Source organism: Scyliorhinus canicula, chromosome 2 (assembly GCF_902713615.1).
Source record: "Scyliorhinus canicula chromosome 2, sScyCan1.1, whole genome shotgun sequence".
NCBI lineage: Eukaryota > Metazoa > Chordata > Chondrichthyes > Carcharhiniformes > Scyliorhinidae > Scyliorhinus > Scyliorhinus canicula.
In genome coordinates this window covers 262,418,269-262,440,282 of record NC_052147.1, presented here as the reverse complement: position 1 = coordinate 262,440,282, position 22,014 = coordinate 262,418,269, and the positions used below count along the sequence as shown (strand labels likewise).

General features: G+C 46.7%; 1 protein-coding gene across 1 annotated transcript in view; it reads right to left on the bottom strand.

The window, feature by feature from the left end:
- The window catches only part of tnfaip6 (tumor necrosis factor, alpha-induced protein 6), a 52,578-nt gene that overhangs the window by 27,301 nt on the left and 3,263 nt on the right, over positions 1 to 22,014 (bottom strand). The window contains exon 2 of the mRNA XM_038790004.1: positions 20,311 to 20,448. Coding sequence (XP_038645932.1) covers positions 20,311 to 20,448 — 138 coding nt within the window. The remainder of the gene's footprint in view (positions 1 to 20,310; positions 20,449 to 22,014) is intronic.

The window sequence follows — 22,014 nt, the reverse complement described above, 5'->3', positions numbered from 1 at the left end:
GGCCCCGGGGACTTATCCACCTAATATTTTTCAAGACGAACAACACCTCGTCGTTTTGGATCTCAATGTGACCCAGGCTATCTACACACCCTTCTCCAGACTCAACATCCACCAATTCCTTCTCTTTGGTGAATACTGATGCAAAGTATTCATTTAGTACCTCGCCCATTTCGTCTGGGTCAACCCTTTCCCTGGCTACCCTCTTGCATTTTATGTACGTGTACAAAGCCTTGGGATTTTCCCTGTTCCCGAAATGCTCCTCTACTAAAACTTCGACCACCTGGCCAGGCTCATTCCCGAATACCAAGTCCAGTACACCCATTCCCTAGTTGGACTATTTACATATTATTTTAAGAAGCCCTCCTGGATGCTCCTTACAAACACTACCCCATCCAGGCTGCTAGCACTAAGTGAGTCCCAGTCAATATTGGGGAAGTTAAAGTCTCCCATCACAACAACCCTGCTGCTTTTTCTCCTTTCCAAAATCTGTCCACCTATCTGCTCCTCTTCCTCCCGCTGACTGTTGGGTGGCCTGTACTAATCCCCCAACATTGTGACTGCACCCTTCTTATTCTTGATTTCTATCTATATAGCCTCGCTGCCCTCTGAGGTGTCCGCCCACAGTACAGCTGTGATATTCTCCCTAACCAGTAGCGCAACTCCTCCACCCCTTTTACCTCTCCCTCTATCCCACCTGAAACATCTGAATCCTGGAACTTTTAGCTGCAAATCCTGTCCTTCCCTCAACCAGGTCTCTGTAATGGCAACAACATCATAGTTCCAAGTACTAATCCAAGCTCTAAAGTTCATCTGCCTTACCTGTTATACGTCTTGCATTAAAACATATGCACTTCAGGCCACCAGTCCCGCTGTTTTAAGCAACATCTCCCTGTCTGCTCTTCCTTAGAGGCATACTGGCCCTATTACCTAGTTCTCCCTCAATGTTTGCACCTTCTGACCTATTGCTCCGGTACCCCCCCCCCCCCCCCTGCCATACTAGTTTAAACCCACACGTGTGACACTAGCAAACCTCGCACCAGGATATTTATTTATACTATCTTTACACCTCCTTTTTCCTCCACCTGATGTGTATTTGCTCAGCATTGGGATGACAAAATCCATCTCTCTGACTGTATTATTATGGGCCAGGGTTTAGAGAACCCCAAAGTGTATCATGGAGTTCACCTGACCCACAATGTTTACGCGATTGTGGTATGGGGAGCACTTTGCTCACTCTACGGGTGTGGTAGAGCAGAAATGGAAAAGTATTTTTTAAAGGTAAACAATGTTTATTCTATGAACTCAAGTTAACCTTTTTAAAACATACAGTGAACATCTTAGCAACCATTAATTCAAATACAACCCCGATTAATACATCACTAAGTAATCCTTTAAGCTTTCCTTTTAACATCCATAAGAATTAAAACACCTTTTACTAGAAGCACATTAGGTTTACATTCACTACTGAGAACATTTATAATCCTGAATTCACCAAATGATCAAGAGATAGTCTTTTCATGGCAGAGAGATCAACAGTACACCTGCTGGGTCTGGCTTCAGCTCCAACATTGAAAACGAAACTAAAACACACTTTGCAGCAAACAGCCTAAAACAAAAGTAAAAAGCTGACAGACAGCCCAGCTCCACCCACTCACTGACATCACAGCAGCAATAAACACCCATTTCTTAAAAGTACTCTCACTATAGATATTTCTGTACATACCCATTTATAAACACCCATTTCTTAAAGGTACTCTCATATGACAGTATCCACTCTTTCAAAACTTATCAGAGTTATGAAGACTTCTGTTCGGTCATCCTTCAACCTTTTTTTTCAAGGGAACAAAGACACAGCCTGTCATTTTGTTTCCTGATATGTTTTCCCAGTATAATTTGTGGCATAATTCTTTTCTGCACCCTCTCTAGTGCCTCTGTATCCTATTCATAATATGGCCAGTAGAGCTACACACAGTATGATCTAACCAAACGTTGAGCCAGATTTAACATACTTCCCTACTTTTCAATTCTATTCCTCTAGAAATAAAGCCAAGTATTTGGTTTGTTTTTTTTATGGCCTTTCAACCTTTAGTGATTGATGTATTTGTACTCCAAGATCCCTTCATCCTTGTATCCCTATCCCTACCCAAACCTTATCCAGAGAAGGAAAGGAAGCAACTCCTGCATGCTGGATTACACTACCTCATGGGATGTCTTTCCCCATACACCCAAAGATCTGTGGGTCAGGAATTGGTCTGTTCAGGCACACGAAGACCCATGCAGAAACGTGCCACCCTAAGTAGATGTGATCCACTAATCAAGGGACAGATGATGACCCCGTGACCATATTAACTTGGAAGATCTGATCTAGATGAGCTGTTCGCCGTGGGAAGCTGCACAAATCAAGGGGGCTTCAATAACCTGGTTATCTGTAGAATTATGAGTTATAATAATCTTTATCATTGTCACAAGTAGGCTTGCATTAGCATTGCAATGAAGTTACTGCGAAAATCCCCCAGTCGCCACACTCCGGCGCCTGTTCGGGTGCACAGAGGGAGAATTCAGAACGTCCAATTCACCTAACAAGCACATCTTTGGAAACTTGTGGGAGGAAACCGGAGCACCCGGAGGAAACCCACGCAGACACGGGGAGAACGTGCAGACTCCACACAGACAGTGACACAAGCCGGGAATCGAAGCTGCTCAGCACTGTGCTACTCTGCCACCTGTAGTACATGTGCTGGGACTGTGGAAATGTCAGGCAAAAGGTAAATAGTGAAGGATGAATAATGTTGAAAATAAGATTAGACAAATATTGCCGTTTTTTTCTACATTCAGCTTTTCAGGGGGTAGAGATGAAAAAACATAAGGAACTTTTCGTTAGGAAATCAGTTGCCAGCATTTGAGCTCAGTTTGAATAAGATTGTACTTCCCCCACAATGTTTGTAAAATGAATGACTTCTATTATTCTCTGCTCCCTTATACTGTTACTGAGAGGTCTCTTTCAGATAGCATTGGCATGATCCCAATCAGCCAGTTGAACATGGCCCAGAACATGCACAATTGAAATTCATCTAACAAACTCCCTGGGGAATATTACATTATTTTTTATTTTTTATTGAGAGCACATGGGTTGGCAATGGCAATTCCGCTGTGGAAAGTTCCATGTCAATTTTTCTACCAGTCATATTGAGTTTGGTGCTTATGTCTTCCTTGCGAAAACTATAGCTCATTTAGTGATTTTTGGGTTTTAATGTTTCTTGGCCCTCTCTGAAATCTCTCACTCATGCTGTATGATTTTACAGCTGACCAACGTCATTCAGTACCAAGTGGCCACTTGGCTAAATAACCATTCTGTAGCTGCCAGCCGAGGCTGGGAGTCTCATCATAATTCAAGATAATATTAGTAAGGATTTAGAAATGTGTTGGTTAATCAAGGATAGTTGGTACAGATTTGTTAAGGGCAAGTTATGTTTGATAAGTTACATCTTTATTTGAAGAACTGAGTGCCTGAATGGATAGGGGCTGTTTAGCACAGGGCTAAATCGCTGGCTTTGAAAGCAGACCAAGGCAGGCCAGCAGCACGGTTCGATTCCCGTATCAGCCTCCCCGAACAAGCGCCGGAATGTGGCGATTAGGGGCTTTTCACAGTAACTTCATTTGAATCCTACTTGTGACAATAAACGATTTTCATTTCATAGTGGAATTGAGGTATCTGACAAGAATCTACGTACAGTAAGAAGTCTTACAACACCAGGTTAAAGTCCAACAGGTTTGTTTCGAACACTAGCTTTCGGAGCGCAGCTCCTTCATCAGGTCAATTTAGGTGTATAAGAGGAAGTAAAGCAGTACGAATACAGAGTTGATACATGGAAAACAAAGAGATAAGTTTGCTCAGACTGCAGGAGGATGGAGCGTTGTGCCCCAGCAATGAGTGCTGGAAAGTGCTGGATTTTATTTGCAGTTTATATTATCTGGACTTGGGTATAGAGGGAAAATTTGCTTATGGCAAAAAAAAAGAGGGAGATTCGGCCAACAAAGAGGTTGACTGTAAAAGAGAGAAAGGCAAAGGTTCTGCCTCACCCTCTCCGCTTTTCAACAGCATAAAACCCATTGGCCGGGATTCTCCTTCCCACCCACCCGTTTTCTGCTGCGACGCTCCCCTGTCGGCAGCGGGATCCTAAGTCCCGGCAGCCGGCCAATGGGGTTTCCCATTGTTCTGCACCCCACGTCGTCGGGAAATCCATGGGTATGAGTGCGCTGCCGGCGAAGCGGGGGATCCTGCCAACGGAGAATCCAACTCATAATATTTCTACGTTTCTTCAATTCCAAAGAAGAGTCATATTGGACTGGAGATGTTAACACTGTCTCTCTCTCTCGCTCTCTCCCCAAAGATGCTGCTGAACGGGTTTTTCCAGCACTTTCTCTTATTATTTCATCCACAGCACTTTGATTTGATGTCAGTTCAGTCATGATGAGTTGAATTGCTTCCTTCTATGCTGTAAATGACAGTGGTATTTTAATGATCTCAGCAGATTAGAAAACATGCCACACTCTATTTGATCGAAGAGTCGTGTAATCGTCACAGATGATCCATGGCTTTTGCCCTAATTTCCCATATGCATACACTTATCAGCAAGCATCATTGTATTGTCACCATTAGTGAGGACCCTGGCTGACTGATTATCCTCAACCTCACCTACAGGCTCCGACAGTCCACCAGTGTTTCACTAATGCAGGACAGACCAAGAATGGAGCCTGGGGCTGCCTGGATTGTATAGTTCAACTCCAATTACTTTTGCCAACTAATCCATCTGAGTAAGTTATCATTGTTTAATTGAAAAGGTTCTTGCCCCTGCATTTCTAAAGCAAGTTACGTGATGAAACTGTACTGTTCCTGTACTGAGGAGCTCCGGTCGCTGGCGCCCCAATCTCTTGAACCCCCCTCCCCCCAACCAATGCGACACTCAGACCCCCCCAACCCCCTATCTCACCTGCTGGGGGTGGGGGGGGAGGGTCCTTGAGTTCGCGCACCCCACCTCATACGGGCAGAGCACCCCTGGGCCAAGATGGTACTGCTAGGGTGCCAAGCTGCCAAGCTGGCAATGCCCGGGTGGCATCAGCAGTGCCAGTGTGCCACCCTGCCCAGATACCAATCACCCGGTGACCTCCCATCGCCTGGGACACCCCCCCCCCCTCCCAGTGCCATTCTGCCTGGTTGGTCCCCGTTTTTAAGCTCACTTAGCTCTGCTCGCCCACTGAGGGAAGATCCAGATTTCAAAATCTTGCGAGATCTTGTTAGACCCTGGATAATGAACCTTGTCAAAAAGAAAAAGGAAACATTCGTAAGGTCTAAAAGGCTTAGGACAGATGAAGCCCTTGAAGAATATAACGCAAGTAGGAAGGAACTTAGAAAGCAAGTGGGGTCATGAAATGTCGTTGGCAAGCAGGATTAAGGAAAATCCTAAGGTGTTTTATACATAAGTAAAGAGCAAGAGGGTAGCCAGAGAAAGAGTTGGTCCATTCAAGAATATTGAAGGGAATCTATGTATGGAGCCAGAGGAAATGGGAGAGATACTAAATGAATACTTTGCGTCAGTATTCACCAAAGAGAAGGAATTGGTGGATGAGGAGTATAGGGTAGAGTATGTAGATATTCTGTGTCATGTTGATATTGTCATGTGAGAGTACCTTGAAGAAATGGGTTTTGTTTTAAGTCTTATGGATGTTAAAAGGAAAGCTTAAGGATTACTTAGTGTTGTATTCTTTGGGGGTTGTATTTGCATTGATGGTTGCTAAGATGTTCACTGTATGTTTTAAAAAGGTTAACTTGAGTTCATACAATAAACATTGTTTTGCTTTAAAAAATACTTTTCCATTTCTGCTGTACCACACCTGTAGAGTGGGCCGTGTGCTCCCCATACCACAATCTATTAAAAGTTGTGGGTCAGGTGAACTCCATGATACACTTTGGGGTTCTCTAAACCCTGGCCCATGACAATATTGATAAGTAGGAGATGTTAGGCATCTTCAAAAGCATTAAAGTAGATAAGTCCCCAGGGCCTGATGGGATCTACCCCAGAATACTGAGGGAGGCAAGGGAGGAAATTGCTGGGACCTTGACAGTAATCTTTTTATCCTCATTGGCTACAGGCAAAGTTCCAGAGAGTAGCCAATGTTCATCCATTGTTTAGGAAGGGCAGCAAGGATAATCCAAGAAATTATAGGTCTGTGAGCCTTACGCCAGTCGTAGGGAAATTATTGGAAAAGGTTCTTAGAGATAGAAGTTACTGACATTTGGAAACAAATGGACTTATTAGTGATGGACAGCATGGTTTTGTGAAGGGGAGGCCTTGCCTCACTAATTTGATCGAGTTTTTCGAGGAAGTGACAAATATGATAGATGAGGGAAAGGCAGTAGATGTTGTATAACTGGTCTTCAGTAAAACCTTGGAGAGCTGCCAAGTTGGATACAGAACTGGCTGGGCACAGAAGACAGAAGGTAGCAGTAGAAGGGTGATTTTCTGAATGGAAGGCTGTGACTAGCAGCGTTTCACAGGGATAAGTTCTGGGGCCTTTTCTTTTGTGGTGTATTTAAATGATTTGGAAGAAAATGTAGCTGCCCTGATTAGTAAATTAGCAGACAACACAAAAATTGGCAGATGGAGTTTAATCTGAACAAATGTGAGGTAATGCACGTTGAAAGGTCTAATGCATGTAGGAATTACACAATAAATGATAGAACCCTTGCGAGTATTGACAGGCAGAGAGATCAGGGCGTGCATGTCCACCGATCACTGAAAGTGGCAACGCATGTGGATAAGGTGGTCAAGAAGGAATACGGCATGCTGGCCTTCATCGGTCAGGACATTGAATACAAAAATTGGCAAGTCATGCTGCAGCTGTACAGGACCTTAGTTAGGCCTCATTTGGAATATTGTGCACAATTCTGGTCACCACACTACCAGAAGGATGTGGATGCTTTGGAGAGGATACAGAAGAGGTTTAATAGGATGTTGCCTGGTATGGAGGGCATTAGCAATGAGGAGAGGTTAGTTAAACTCGGTCTGTTCTCACTGGAACAACGGAGGTTGAGAGGCGACCTGATAGAGGTCAACATGATTATGAGTGGCATGGACAGAGTGGATAGTCAGATGCTCTTTCCTATAGAGGGGGAATCAAGTACTAGGGGGCATAGGTTTAAAGTCAGTGGCGAAAAGTTTAGAATAGATGTGCGAGGCAAGCTTTTACACAGAGGGTGGTAAATATATGGGCCGGGATTCGGCAACCCTGCGCCGGGTCGGAGAATCCCGGGGGGGAGGTGAGAATCCCGCCCCGCCACCCAACGCCGGTGTCCCTATTCTCCCGTGCCGTTTTTCGGGCGGCGGCGCGATTCCTGCCACGCCAGTTGGGGGCCGTTGACAGACCGCACCCCCGGCAATTCTCCAGGCCCCCAGGGGCCGAGTGGCCGACAAGTTTTGCCCAATCCCGCTGGCGTGAATTACTCACCTCACACATGGCGGGACCTGGTAGTTAAGTGTGAGGAGGCCATCCTGGGAGGGGCTGGGAATCCGACCCCGGGGGGGGGGGGGGGGGGGGGGGGGGGGCTACCGATCCGCGGGCAGGCTGGTTCCGTGGGGGCCTTCTTTCCTCCGCACCGGGCCCCTGTAGGGCTCCGCCATATTGCCCGGGGGCCAGCACGGAGAAGGGAACCCCCGTGCATGCGCGGAAATACGCCGCCCATTCGGCATATGCGCGTACTTGCGCCGGCCCTTCGTCGCTGGCTGTAGCTGCGGGAACCACTGCAGCGTCAACCTAGCCCCCTAGAAATTGGGGAATTCCTCACTTTCGGGGGCCGTTGATGCCAGAGTGGTTGACGCCGGTTTTTACGGCGGCATGGGGGAAAATAGCCCCATTATTGGAGAATCCCTCCCATGGTACGCGCTGCCTGGAGGGGTGGTGGGAGCAGGTACGATAGCAACATTTAAGGGGCATCTGAAAAAATATATGAATAGGGTGGCAATGGAAGGATACGGACACAGTAAGTGCGTATGGTTTTAGTTTAGGCAGGTAACATGGTCGGCGCAAGCTTTGAGGGCCAAAGGGCCTGCTCCTTTGCTGTATTGTTCTTTGTTCTTTGTACATTGTACAGGTTAGAATCCAAAATGGCATTGCAAATTGAGAAGAATTTCCTCAACATGGAAGATGTAATTTGACTGGTTCACAGAAAGTAACTAAGGGTCAGTTGACTGAATTGGTATATAGTGGAGTTGGGATTATCTGCAGGGGTAAAGAAAACTGAGGTAACAGAAAGAATAGCGATATGTTTAAATGTACAAGAGTTGTCCGATAGACCAAGTTCTCCAAAAGAGTGAGGCATTTGAATTGGCTGAAATTCAATCGCAAAGGGAAATAGAAATGGAAAAAACTTGAACTAGTGATGCAGGAAAAGAAACAAGAAAGGGAAAGAGGGGAAAGAGACAAAGACAGAGCTTTTCGAAGGTAATTGGAGAAGAGCATTGGCTAAGAGAAGTTAGCAATTAAAGTAAGGGGAAAGGCGAAAGAGAGAGAGTTTCAACTTAAAATGTTGGAAGTTAAAGCAGAGGCACCAGAGCAGGTTGGGGAAGAAAGTAACATAGAAACATAGAAAATGGGTGCTGGAGTAGGCCATTCGGCCCTTCGAGCCTGCACCACCATTCAATATTATTCTGGCTGGTCTTGCAAATTCAGTATCCCACTCCTGCTTTCTCTCCATACCCCTTGATCCCTTTAGCCGCGAGGGCCCCGTCCAGCTCCCTCTTGATCCAACAAACTGGCTCCAACAGCTTTCTGTGGTAGAGAATTCCACAAGTTCACAACTCTCTGAGAGAAGAAGATCTTCCTCATCTCAGTCCTGGATGGCTTCCCCCTTATTCTTTGGCTGTGACCCCTAGTTCTGGATGCCCCCAACATACCCCCCGCATCGAGCCTGTCCAGTCCCATCAGGATTTAATATGTTTCTATGAGATCCCCTCTCATTCTTCTAAACTCCAGTGAGTACAAGCCCAGTCGATCCAGACTTTCTTCATATGTCAGTCCTGCCATCCCAGGAATTAGTCTGGTGAATCTTCGCTGGACACCCTCAATAGCAAGAATGTCCTTCCTCAAACTAGGAGACCAAAACTGCACACAATACTCAAGGTGTGGCCTCACCAAGGCCCTGTATAACTGCAGCAAGACATCACTACTTCTATACTCAAATCCTCTCGCTATGAAGGCCAGCATGCCATTAGCTTCCCTCACCGCCTGCTGTAGCTGAATGCCAACCTTCAGTGACTGTTCCACTATGACATCCAAGTCTCGTTGCACTTCCCCTTTACCCAAACTGCCACCATTCAGATAATAATCTACCTTCCTGTTTTTGCCGCCAAAGTGGATAGCCTCACATCTAGTAGTTCTCAACATGAACCTAATAGGGTGCTTGAAAGGGGCTTTTTGTGTTAATGAGACAATTGTGAAAATCGCTTATTGTCATGAGTAGGCTTCAATTAAGTTACTGTGAAATGCCCCTAGTCACCACATTCCGGCGCCTGTTCGGGGAGGCTGTTACGGGAAACGAACCGTGCTGCTGGCCTGTTTGATCTGCTTTCAAAGCCAGAGATTTAGCCCTGTGCTAAACAGCCCCTTGTAACTTAAGATGTACTTTGTAATCCACGTTAATCTTTAAATCTGTGTATATTATCTAAGACGGGAGTAAGCGAGCATTGGATAATAACCCAACTTTTCATATTTAATAAATGTTTATTTCTCGTTACAAGGAACTAAGAAAAGTACAGCACAGGAACAAATCCTTCGGTCCTCCAAGCCTGTGCCGATCAGGCTGGCCGAACTAAAAAAAACCCTTCTGCCCTTACTCGTTCCATATCCCTCTATTTCCTCTCTATTCATGTATCCATCCAGGTGCCTCTTAAATATTGCTAATTTGCCTGTTTCCACCATATCCTCTGGCAGTGCCTTTCAAGCTCCCACCACTCTCTTTGTGAAAAACTTGCCCCACGCATCTCCCTTAAACTTTCCCCCTCTCACCTGGAACCTCTGCCCCCTTGTAATTGACACTTCCACCCTTGGAAAAAGCCTCTGACTATCCACCCTGTCTATGCCTCTCAAAATTTTGTAGACCTCTATCAAGTCTCCCCTCAGCCTCTGTTTTTCCAGTGAAAACAATCCTAGTTTATTAAACTTCTCCTCATAGCCAACACCCTCGAGACCAGCCAGGCAACATCCTGGTGAACCTTCTTTGCCCTCTCTCCAAAGCTTCCATGTCCTTCTGATAATGTGGTGACCAGAACTGCTTGCAGTGCTCCAAATGCAGCCTAACCAAGATTTTATACAGCTGCAACATAATTTCCCAACTCCTGGATTTAATGCTCTGGCTGATGAAGACAAGCATGCCATATGCCTTCTTAATCACCTTGGCCACCTGTGTTGCCACTGTTAGGGAACTGTGGACCTCCACGCCCAGATCCCTCTATATGTTAATGTTCTAAGGGTTCTGCCATTTTCAGTATAATTCATAGCTAGATTTGATCCCCCACAGTGCATCACCTCGGATTTGTCTAAATCTGTCATTTCTGTGCCCAAGTCTTAGTCTATCTATATCCTGTTGTATCCTCTGATAATCCTCAGCACTAGCAGTAACGCCGCCAATCTACGTATCATTGTTGTTAAAACTAATCAGCAATCCTGTGACTCAGTTCCTCTACATTATATAAAATAAACTATAAAAGTTGTGTGGCGGAATTCTCTGTTCCTGAGACTAAGTGTTGACGTCGGGGCAGGATTCGTGGACTTCCACAACAGCAAAACTGGCACCACACCTGGATAGATTCAGCAACTGTTGAAGGGCTAGCACTGGTGCCACATGGAACATGATCCATTCCAATGAGAAACGGTGCAGGATTCATCGGATCCGTGATTGACCCTTGGGTGACTGACAAGCTGCAGCCCATATACACACTTCACTTCCCACACACACTCAGCCCAGCCAACAAGATGGCACTAGCTGCGCTGGAGCATGCCCGTCCCCATGATCGGTCAGCTGGGGCCAGAGGGCACCTGGGGAGTGGCTTAGAGGATACCCATATGCCCTGTGACCCTAAGTTCACAGTGGCCAGGAAGCAGCATGCATAGCTGCATGGCTGCCTTGCAGGCTGTGGCAATGGTATTTCATGCCAGTCCACCCCTACCTCACAGCCCACCTCCTGGCCACCCCCAGCTACTCCCCCTGACCCTGGCAGAACCCCTCCCTGGTCAGCGGCACGACTATCAGAAAACTATGGATGTCCAACTATGTTGGATGTCTTGTTATGCTCTTGACTTAGCATAAGCTGCTTCCTTGATGTGCACTCTGACAAAGGGAGGTTCAGCCGTGGAGATAGCTTCAACACGTTTATTGAACTATTAACAATTCTCCTACTCGTATTCCACTCTACTGTTAATCCTTCTATTGCTACTCAGACTGACAAACCAGTCTGCTACAATCCATGTGGTGGGTGTGATGTTCAATCAACCCTGTGTCTGTACTCACTGAGTATCTCCACTGGAAAGAGGAAGATCATGTGTGCTGTGTCCTTTATATGTGGGTTGGTGGAATGCCCTCCTGTGGTAGTGTCACCTCTGTGTGTATCATGAATGCCCATTGGTCGTGTCCTATCTTACTGACCTATTGGTTGAATGTCTGTGTGTCATGTCTCTGGTGCTCCCTCTAGTGTCCAGCTAGTCTATGTGTACTTACATTAACCCCTTGTGTATCTACAGTGATGCATATCACCATTTTGGACACTTTGCATGCCCCCTCTCTCACCCTCAACAGGCACTGCGCCTGTTTTATTATTTTTAAAAGCAGTGAACCTCACCATTGGGAACTTGACCCATTAAAGGAGGAGAATCACGGAGGCCCTGGAGAATATCGGGTCAGGCCCGCTAATGATATGCCAATAGCGCTTACTGTATGTGCATTCTGGAACACATTGACGCCCCTGTCGAGACGATGGAGAATTGCGCTCGCTGAGATTTTGGCGTCATAACCGATTCTCTGTCTAATCACGTTTCCCGATTCCAGCATCGGCTAATGGAGAATCCATCCCAGGATCTACAAGAGGTATGGAAAATAACCGCACCTTCCCTCCATAATTGGACCTTCGCCCTGATTATATACTGCAGACCATCAGTTCAGACACCAAAACAGATGGTTGCCTTCCTCTACTTTCAAACTTGCCTTTGAATTCACTGGCTTTTCTCCATTGAGTTTCACCCAGACTATCCTAAATGATCACAGACTGTGGTGTGAAGAGTTAATTTGGTGGTGCAAATTTACCTTTTAAGTCATATTGATGAATTAACTCACCTGCCCATAGTCAGGCGGCCAGATTGGATGAGTAACGTTGTCCAACTGTAATGTGTTTGTTTTAGTTGTATAGAATTAATTTACAAAAGCTGGTCTGGTTGTGCCTCTTACACAGTTATCATAACCTTTTGAACTCTGGATCAAGACTGGCTGAAAAGAATCCTGTGGAGCAGTTTTCTACCATTTGGATGACAACCACATGATGTGAGTCTGTCTTACAAGTTGACTTAAGAGAATAGGGAAACATAAGGAAAGTCGAGGATAAGTATTTAGAACAAAAAGAGGAGGCCGGATTCTCCGTTCCTAAGATTATGTTGACTCCGGGGCAGGATTAGTGGACTTCTACGACAGCAAAACCGGCGTCTCACCTGGACCAATTCACCAACCGTTAAGGGGCGAGCACTGCACCACGTGGAAAACGACTGATTCCAATAGAAAATGGTGTCTGTTTTGCTGGATTCAGGATTGGCACTCAGGAGGCTGACAAGCTGCAGCCGTATATACACACTTCACTCCCCACACACACACATCCCAGCCAACAAGATGGCAGCAAGATGTGCGCCACCAAGATTTATAGATGCCGAACTGGAGACATTGCTGGCTGCCGTGGAGGAGAGGCGGGCAAAGCTGTACCCAGGGTGGGAAGGAGGCTACCAGCCACTATCGTTCGCTGGGCCATGCCGCAGGTGGCAGAGGTCATCAATACCATGGGCAACACAGCGAGGACCGGCCAGCAGTGCAGAAAAAACTGCACAGCCTCCTCAGGGCCGCCAGGGTGAGTAGACAGTACTATGTCCCTAGCACCAAGCTCTAACTCACACACCTGTAACACCTTCTCCACCTAGAGGGCATCCGAACTCCCATCCTGCACCACATGCCGGCACCCATACTGGTCACCATGGCCGGGTGCCCTGGTTACTGAAGCTACCATCTACCCACCAGCAACATGGACTGTATGCACCGGACTGTATAACAATGGATGCTTTCTGCACCCCCCCCCCCCCCCCCCCCCCACCCCCTCGCTGCAGGAGAAAGCAGGCCGCAATCGCCAAGAGAGGGAGAAGGCTGGGGGGTATCGCCTGACCTGCGGCCCCTCACCGCAGCTGAACAGGGGGCATTGGACATGGTCAGAGGGCCCAAAGAAAAGGCAGTCAGCACGGTAGAGGTCGACATCGGGCAAGGAAGTTTGATGCCGATGAGTTACGGGTTCCTCGTGACACATGTGTCACCCCCCTCACCACCACCCATAGCACCCCCACACCGACCACCACCTCACCATCACTGCCACATCCCTGCTCCACCACCACAAAGCCCCTGGCCCACCACCACCAACCACTCACCCCCTCTCCACCGCCAGACCCCCTCCCCACACACCTCCCTCCGCCACACACCTCCCTCCCCCTCACACCCCACCACCCCACTCCCCCCCTCCCAGCCTGCAATGCAATCATGTGTCTTGTCTTGTGCCTTGCAGGAGCTGCCGGTGATCAGATTGGATTTGATTTGGGTTTGTCATGTGTACCGAGGTACAGTGAAAAATATTGTTCTGTGAACAGTTCAGACAGATCATTCCATCCATGAAAAACATAGGGCATACTATAAATACACAATGTAAATGCATGGACACAGGCATTGGGTGAAGCATACGGAGTGTAGTACTACTCAGTAGAGAAGATGTGTGGAGAGATCAGTTCAGTCTATAAAGGGTCATTCAGGAGTCTGGTAACAGTGGGGAAGAAGCTGTTTTTGAACCTGTTAGTGCGTGTTCTCAGACGTTTGTATCTCCTGCCCGATGGAAGAGGTTGGAAAAGAGAATAACCCAGGTGGGACGGGTCTTTGTTCATGCTGCCCGCTTTCCCAAGGCAATGGGAGGTGTAGACAGAGTCAATGAATGGGATGCGGGTTTGTGTGATGGACTGGGCTGTGTTCATCACTCTCTGTATTTTCTTACAGTTTTGGGCCGAGCAGTTGCCATACCAAACTATGAAGCAGCCAGATAGGATGCTTTTGTGGTGCATCTGTAAAAATTGGTAAGAGTCAATGTGGACATGCCGTATTTTCTCAGTTTCCCGAGGACGTATAGGCGCTGTTGGGTTTTCTTGGTTGTAGCATGGACGTGGGTTGACCAGGACAGATTGGATTGGATCTGACCCACTATGGTTATGTCATCAGCAAATGTGTGGATGGAGTTGGAGCCAAACGTTGCCACACAGTCGTGTGTGTGCAGGGAGTATAGTAGGGGGCTAGGTATGCAGCCTTGCGGGGCCCCGGTATTGACGACTATCGTGGAGGAGGTGTTGTTGTTTATCCTTACTGATTGTGGTCTATGGGTCAGGAAGTCGAAGTTCCAGTTGCAGAGGGAGGAGCCAGGTCCTAGGTTTTGGAGCTTTGATATGAGCTTGGCTGGGATTATGGTGTTGAAAGCGGAACTGTAGTCAATGAATAGGAGTCTGACGTAGGAGTCCTTGTTGTTGAGATGCTCCAAGGATGAATGTCGAGTCAGGGAGATGGCGTTTGCTGTGGACCAGTTGTGACGGTATGTGAATTGCAGTGGATCAAGGCATTCTGGGAATATGGAGTTGATGTGTCTCATGACCAACTTCTCGAAGTACTTCATAATGATAGATGAAAAGGCCACTGGACAAACTCATTGAGGCATGTTGCCTGGTTCTTCTTTGGCACCGGTATGATGGGGTCTTTCTCTCAGAACAGAGTAGGGCGAGGTTGAAGATATCCATGAACACACCTTCAAGTTGGTCCGCGCAGGATCTGAATGCACGACCAGGGACCCCATCAGGACCCGTTGATTTTCGAGGGTACACTTTTAAGAAGGCCAATCTGACTTCAGAAGCTGTGACAGTAGGCATGGGTGTGTCGAGGCTGCTGAGGCAGTTGTCAATGGTTTCCTGCTTGAAACCAGCATAGAATGCATTGAAGTGGCGTCTCCATCCCCCCAACCACGACCACATACCCAGATGGCTAGCAGCGATGACGATGACACAGATATGGAGGGATCCATTGACCCGCATCCAGTGATACCCCAGAACCCGAGTTGGGGAATACACTGATTTTCCTTCACAGCTGTCTCCAACACCCTCCACCATCCCAGAAACACTCATCTCGGCTGAGCACTTTAGTGAAGAGGCTCCTGGGACACTATCTGGTGCACACCACACACGTGCAGTGATACATCAGGTGGTGGTAGGAACCCCTGAGGGGGTGGTTGGCGGGACAGACGAGACAGATTTCAGGCTTCTGGAACGAACGGTCCCATTGATTGTGGAGGTTCAGTCCTCGAGCCAGGGTTGTTGTCAAGCATCCAAGCATCCAGCGCTATACAGGAAGGCCCTTCCAGAGCGGTCCAGGCACCTGAACCACATCTTCAGGATGCAGCAGCACCATTCAATTATACTCCTGGTCGCCGCATGTGCATCATTACAGTGGGTCTCTGCATCGGTCTGTGGCCTCCAGATAGGTGCCATCAGGCACGACGGCAGTGGATATCCCTGTCACCCAGGAGCCACCACCCTAGGTCTAACAGGTGGCCCCGGTTGTCACTGTGGACGCTGTCCCCGCATGTCTGCCACACCTTCCCCATCTCTGCAACCCTTTCCCCATCGGTGCCCGGAACCGTGGGAGCCTCTGGCCCTGGCGCCCATCCCAGCTGCCCGTCGGACCATCAGCTGTGCTGCCCATGGCAGCGGTACGCTTTGTGTCCCCCGTCCGGCACCCCCCTCCCCCCGTAGGAGTTACTGTTGGTCTTGCCCTTGTGTGGGCTGCGCAATACAGCCCATGATGGCGGATGTTGGCTAGTTGAGGGGGGTGGTATGGCGGAGGGTGGGGGCAGTGGTGTTGGGGGTGGAGAGTTGGGCTGAGGTATGGGGGATGGTGGGATTGGAGCACCCACACAGCCGGTGTCACTCTGCAGAGCCACGGGCCAAGGTGGGTGTTCAGTTGGGTGCACAGCAAGGTGGCTGTCTTGAAGCCGTGGCAATGGCGGTCCATGCCTGGACACCCAGGTCCCAAGGGAGATCACCCCGGCCCCACGGCCTGTCCCTTGGTCACCCTCCCGTCATTGCCCCCCAGCAGCCCGGCCAATGTCAAGACCGGCAGCCCATGGTCCTATCCCTGCGTGTCCTACCTCCTCTCTCTCCTTCATCAGCCACGGTGCTGGCTTCCCAATTTTGAAAAGCACAAATGAACCTTGCCATCAGGAATTCCCCCTGGTAGAGGTGGAGGATCGCGGTGGCTCCAGAGAATACCAGGCCAGGCCCGCTAACGATATGCAAACCGCGTTTACTGTAGTTGTGGAGTGGAACACATTGACGGCGCTGTTGAGGCACCAGAGAATTATGACTTGGCGTGAACCGGCACCGACCACGATTGCGGCGTAAAGACCGATTCTCTGCCCAATCGGCTTTCCCGATTTCGGCATCGGCCGACGGAGAATCCCACCCGTGGGCTTCACTGGGTAGGTCAGCATCCCTGATTGCTCTTGAGACAGTGGTGGAGTGAATAGCTGCAGCCATATAGTGTAGGTACACCCACAGTGCTGCTAGGGAGTTCCAGGAGTTTGACCCAGTGACAGTGAAAGGATGGCAACATAGTTCCAAGTCAGGATGGAGGGTAGCTTGTAGGGAAACTTACAAGTGTTGCTGCTCCCATGCATCTGCTGCCCTTGTCCTTTGACGTACTGTCCTTCATGGGTTTAGAAGGTGCTGTTGAAGGAATCTTGGTGGATTGTTGCAGTGCATCTTATAGATGGTGCACACTGTTGCCACTGTGTGTTGACGGCAGAGGGGTTGAATGTTTAAGGTGATGGATGGAGTGTCAATCAATAGGGCTGCTTTGTTCTGGCTGGTGTCATGTTGCTTGAGTGCTGTTGGAACCTGCACTGATCCCAGACAGGTGGGGAGTATTCCATCACTCTCCTGACATGTGCCTTGTAGATGGTGAACAGGCTTTGGGAAGTCAGGTGGTGAGTTACCCGCAGCAGAATCCCCAGCCTCCAGCTGCTATTGTAGCCACAGTATTTATATGGTTAAGCCACAATTTCTGCTATTGAATATCAAGGGAGTTGGTCAGATTCTCCCTTGCTGGAGGTGGTCATTAATGCCACTTTTGTGGCGTGAACATTACCTGCCAATGTGCGAAGGAATAAGGGTCAAATAATATATAATTAATACAGGATTAGATTAAAGGTTACTTTGGGTAAACGCACAGTAAAACACATTTTAACTGGAGTCAAAACTAGCTTGCAAGAACTCCCTTAACAACAGTGTGAATTCACTGATAAGAAATACACATGCCTCAAAAATGATATATTCTCTTTCTTGCCATTACTCTAGCACGCATGCACACAATGCTACCCCTGATAATTAAAGCCACAATCAGATAAAGAATGCTGGGCCTCACATCTTATTATCTTACTGAACACTGTCCCTTGACTAAGCAATATTGACCAACATGACTGTAACATAACGTCCGATTTTCAAGCATAAATTCAAAATAACATTTCTTAGAAATTGAACGAGTACCCACATTATAATAGGCAGTCCTTTCGTCTAGGATATTAATTAGGAGTAGACTGTCATTGATCAAATGACCATCTTCCTTGTAACCATTAATTGTACAAGCCCAAAATTCATTATTAATATTTCAATCCAAACCAGAATTTTCAGATTCATTGGATTCTCATGGGTTGACTTCAGCCCTTTCCTGAACCTAGCGAATTTCAGCGACTGGGGGAAGAAGGTAATATTACTTTAATATTTGATAGATTTTGAAATTCTACGGGCAGGATTTTACAGTCGCGCCTGTTCCAAGATCAGATCCCACCCAAGGTCAATAAACCTTTAGATGGTCCGTCAAAATTTCTGTTCCACCCGGGAAGCTTCCCATAGTGGACGGGACCAGAAAATCTACCCTATGCCTGTAACGAGTAAAGTCTAGACCTAGGATTCCCTTATAGAAATAAGAACTTTCTTTTCCTGTTGGGATTTATCTAGGTTGCAATTTGAAATGAAATGAAAATGAAAATCGCTTATTGTCACGAGTAGGCTTCAATGAAGTTACTGTGAAAAGCCCCTAGTCACCACATTCCGGCGTCTGTTTGGGGAGGCTGGTACGGGAATTGAACCGTGCTGCTGGCGTGCCTTGGTCTGCTTTAAAAGCCAGCGATTTAGCCCAGTGTGCTAAACCAGCCCCTACCCTTTCGTAAAATTATCACAATTGCACGTTTTATTTTTCTAATAGATTTGTGTGTGCTTAAAACGGTAATCGTCTTCTTTAGATTTCTGTATCATAGGCCCCCGAACCCCTGCGCCGGCTCTCTTGTGATGAGAGAGCATTTACTGAGGAGTTTCACCCAGGCCCTTATAACATCCAGTCAGTTACAATCTGCCCAAGAAACAGTAGTAAAAAGTTAATCAAGGAGAAGGTAATTGATTTCCAGCCTTCATTTGGAGGACGAGCAGGGCTCATAACCCAGTTATCTGTCCTTGGATGATCAGCAGGGGGCGTCCTTTCCTATGTTTGACCTGATAGCATGAAATCTCATGGGATTGATGTTGAGGACTCCCAGAGGATTAGATCGTATGCTACTGTGCTGCCTTCTCTGGTGGGTCTGTTCTGCCGGTGGGACAGGATATACCCAGGGATGGCGATGGTGGCGCCTGGGGCATTCTCTGTAAAGAATGATTTGGTGACTATGTCAGGTTGTTGCTTAACTAGTTGTGGGACAGCTCTCACAATGTTGGGAAGAGCCCCTACATGTTATTAACAAGGATTTTGTAGGGCAGAGCTGGACTTGTCATTGTTATTTCATCCGCTTTCATTCGTTTCTGACTTTGTAGCAACTTGACACAACCAAGTGTCTTGCTGGGCCATTTCAGAGGGCATTTAAAAGTCAACTACATTGCTGTGGGTCTGGAGTCACACATAGACCACGTGAGGACGACAGATTACCTTCCCCAAAGTACGTTCAAACCAGATTTTTGTTTCTGACAAGCAACAATAGTTTCATGGTCGCTGTTACCGAGACTAGTTCTTAATTCCAGAATTATTTCTTGAACTTAAATTTCACCAGCTGCCCTTTGAGTGATTTGAATCCATGTTCCCAGAGCATTAGCCTAGGCATCTGGATTGATAATCTAGTGCCATTACCATTTTATCAATTAGAAGCAGAATGATAATTAGAAAACAGAATGAGGAAAAAGGGAAATAAAAGAAATAAAAGTAAGTTATTTAAAGCAGTTTGTTTAATAGATTGGTTGGGGTGTATTTTTTGGCATTATCAAGTTAATTTAGAGCAATAGAGTTTCTCTTGACTTTGGAAAAGTTCTTAACTGTAATATCAAATTTTGTTTCAGCTCAAATGGTTTTAATATAAAAATTATTTATTTGGTGACAGTGATATTCCTGCCAACTTCACAGCCTATATACAGAGTTACAACTGTAGAAAGCTGTTCCTCTATTTTCCCGAGACAGTAATGGGAAAGATTTCTCTGAAATCTATGAAGATCTTGCTGGAAAACTAATTCATGTTCATGACACCTGCTTTTACAAATGCACCATTAATAATACCACAGGAATTTGGTTTTGCCTCCGCAGTTGAAGTCCTTTAGGTCTGCACTGTCTATGCCCTTTGAAATTTAATTCAAGGAAAATCTGTTGAACATTTCTAATGAGCGTATCTATCGACTGGACTCATTGTGCACCACCTGTGAAAATTGCCTGGTGGAAAACTACAGAGGGAAGCCTTGCCAAGTACCAAGTAACAAGTCTCATGAAGAAAAGTAATTACATCCAGAAATATCACTGCTTACTGCCATGGTACAATCAATAAAACACAAAGTGGCTCATTTAGGTTTGAATTAGCACTGCATGTGCCAAACGCATTCCATTTGATATGGCAAACCCTTTCCTACCTATTCTCTGAGCTGACTCTAACTGTTTGTACGTCGCAAGTTGTCCTCCCTCATAATCGCACAGCACTTTAGCTTCTTTCAAGGTGAGCTGATATTTTCCTTTGCGCGACTCTCTGTGATAAACGCCAGCTGCTTGTTCTGTAATTGCATGGCAAGACATGTCAGTTTTGCACAACTAATACAGTCCTTCAGCTTAACTTTTAGTTAATCTATGAATAAAGACCAAGATGTTTTCTGTCTCCAACCTTTGTCACATCATTAGTGCTGTGGACATGAATCAGCAGACACTTTCACAAAATGTACAGATTGAAATATTAAAAAAACTTCAGAAATACAGGACAAAATAAAACTAAAAACTGTGGAGCTACTTATATATTAAATTAGATACCACATGGGAGGATGCGACTATTAAAACAGTTAAAATAGACAAAAGCATTTGGCGGTGGATGTACCTACTTCATAAGACACTCAATTACACTTTTAGAATGCTTTTAAATACAAATAGCCATTTGGTAGTATGGAACTTGAGTACTGATGAGAAAAGAGACATGCTGTCAAAGTTTTTCATCTTTCGCTCATCAGGACAGTTTGCAAGAATACTAATTGTAAAGGGAACAACAGTTTATAAGGTAGGCAAAGAGAGTCTTGATTAGTTTATGAATGGACTCTGTTTCGTAGAGGCATTGCCATGGAGATGGCACCAGGGAACAGTTAACTGCCAAGCTTCTGTTTAAATTCAAATTAACGTGCCCCAAAATTTGAGTCGACCTACCTGGTTTTATTTTGGAGAACAGGTGGCAAATCTTTTATTTGTAAAGGAAATGGTCCAAAAAAGCTTGAGTCACCTTTTGTTATCTTTTATTCTTGTCCCCATACAATAAAGATGTTGGGAATATCTTACAGTGTAATACTACAAGGTGGAATCTCAGTTTAATGGAGTAATATTGGTTACAAACTTAGAAAAGCAAAACAAAGATAATGGGGTGACTTTCAGCTTGCATTAACCATCAGCGAGAATGGTGTTGTAATTGGAAAATCCTACGGGAATCGGAAAACGCAATTCTCGCCGGTAAGATCATGTTTTTCGATTTTCTACATTTTTTACTGATGAGTTAACAAGGTTTATGTCCAGAAATGGTGGAAATCTCATTTAAATACATCTGAATATACTTGGCTGTTCTAGCTGTAGCTGCCCGCTGCAAGATCCCCTCTCACCGTGCAGATGAGATGTCGATGTCACGTTGGCGAGATACACAACAGGTTTGGAAAACGTGAATCAGTGGAGGGGAGAGGGACATGCCCAGGCAGTACCCTCGTACCACACCCTCGCACTACCCTTTGCTACAGTGACAATCTCGAAGTGCCAAACTCTGCCGGAGGCCATGTAAGGGGAGACTCTCTGGGCATTGGGGACAGGGTTTGCATTATATTTGATGGAGGGGAGGAGCCCCCAATGCTGATGCTTGTGGTGGGGGTTAGGGGTGAGAGCCTGGATGCTGATGCTTGCGCTGGGGGAGGGGGGGAAGCTCCCGATGCTTGTGGCAGGGTCCGCCATGAATGTGGGGGAGTAGGGGGGGGCTGATGTGGGGGGGGGGGGGGGGGGCGGATTTTGTTTTGCACTGATCAGGGTGCTGTTTTTAAAGTGCGCCCCAATCTCTGTGGAGCTAGTCTTGGCAGCTCTATCAGGCCCCGCCCTGCCACAGT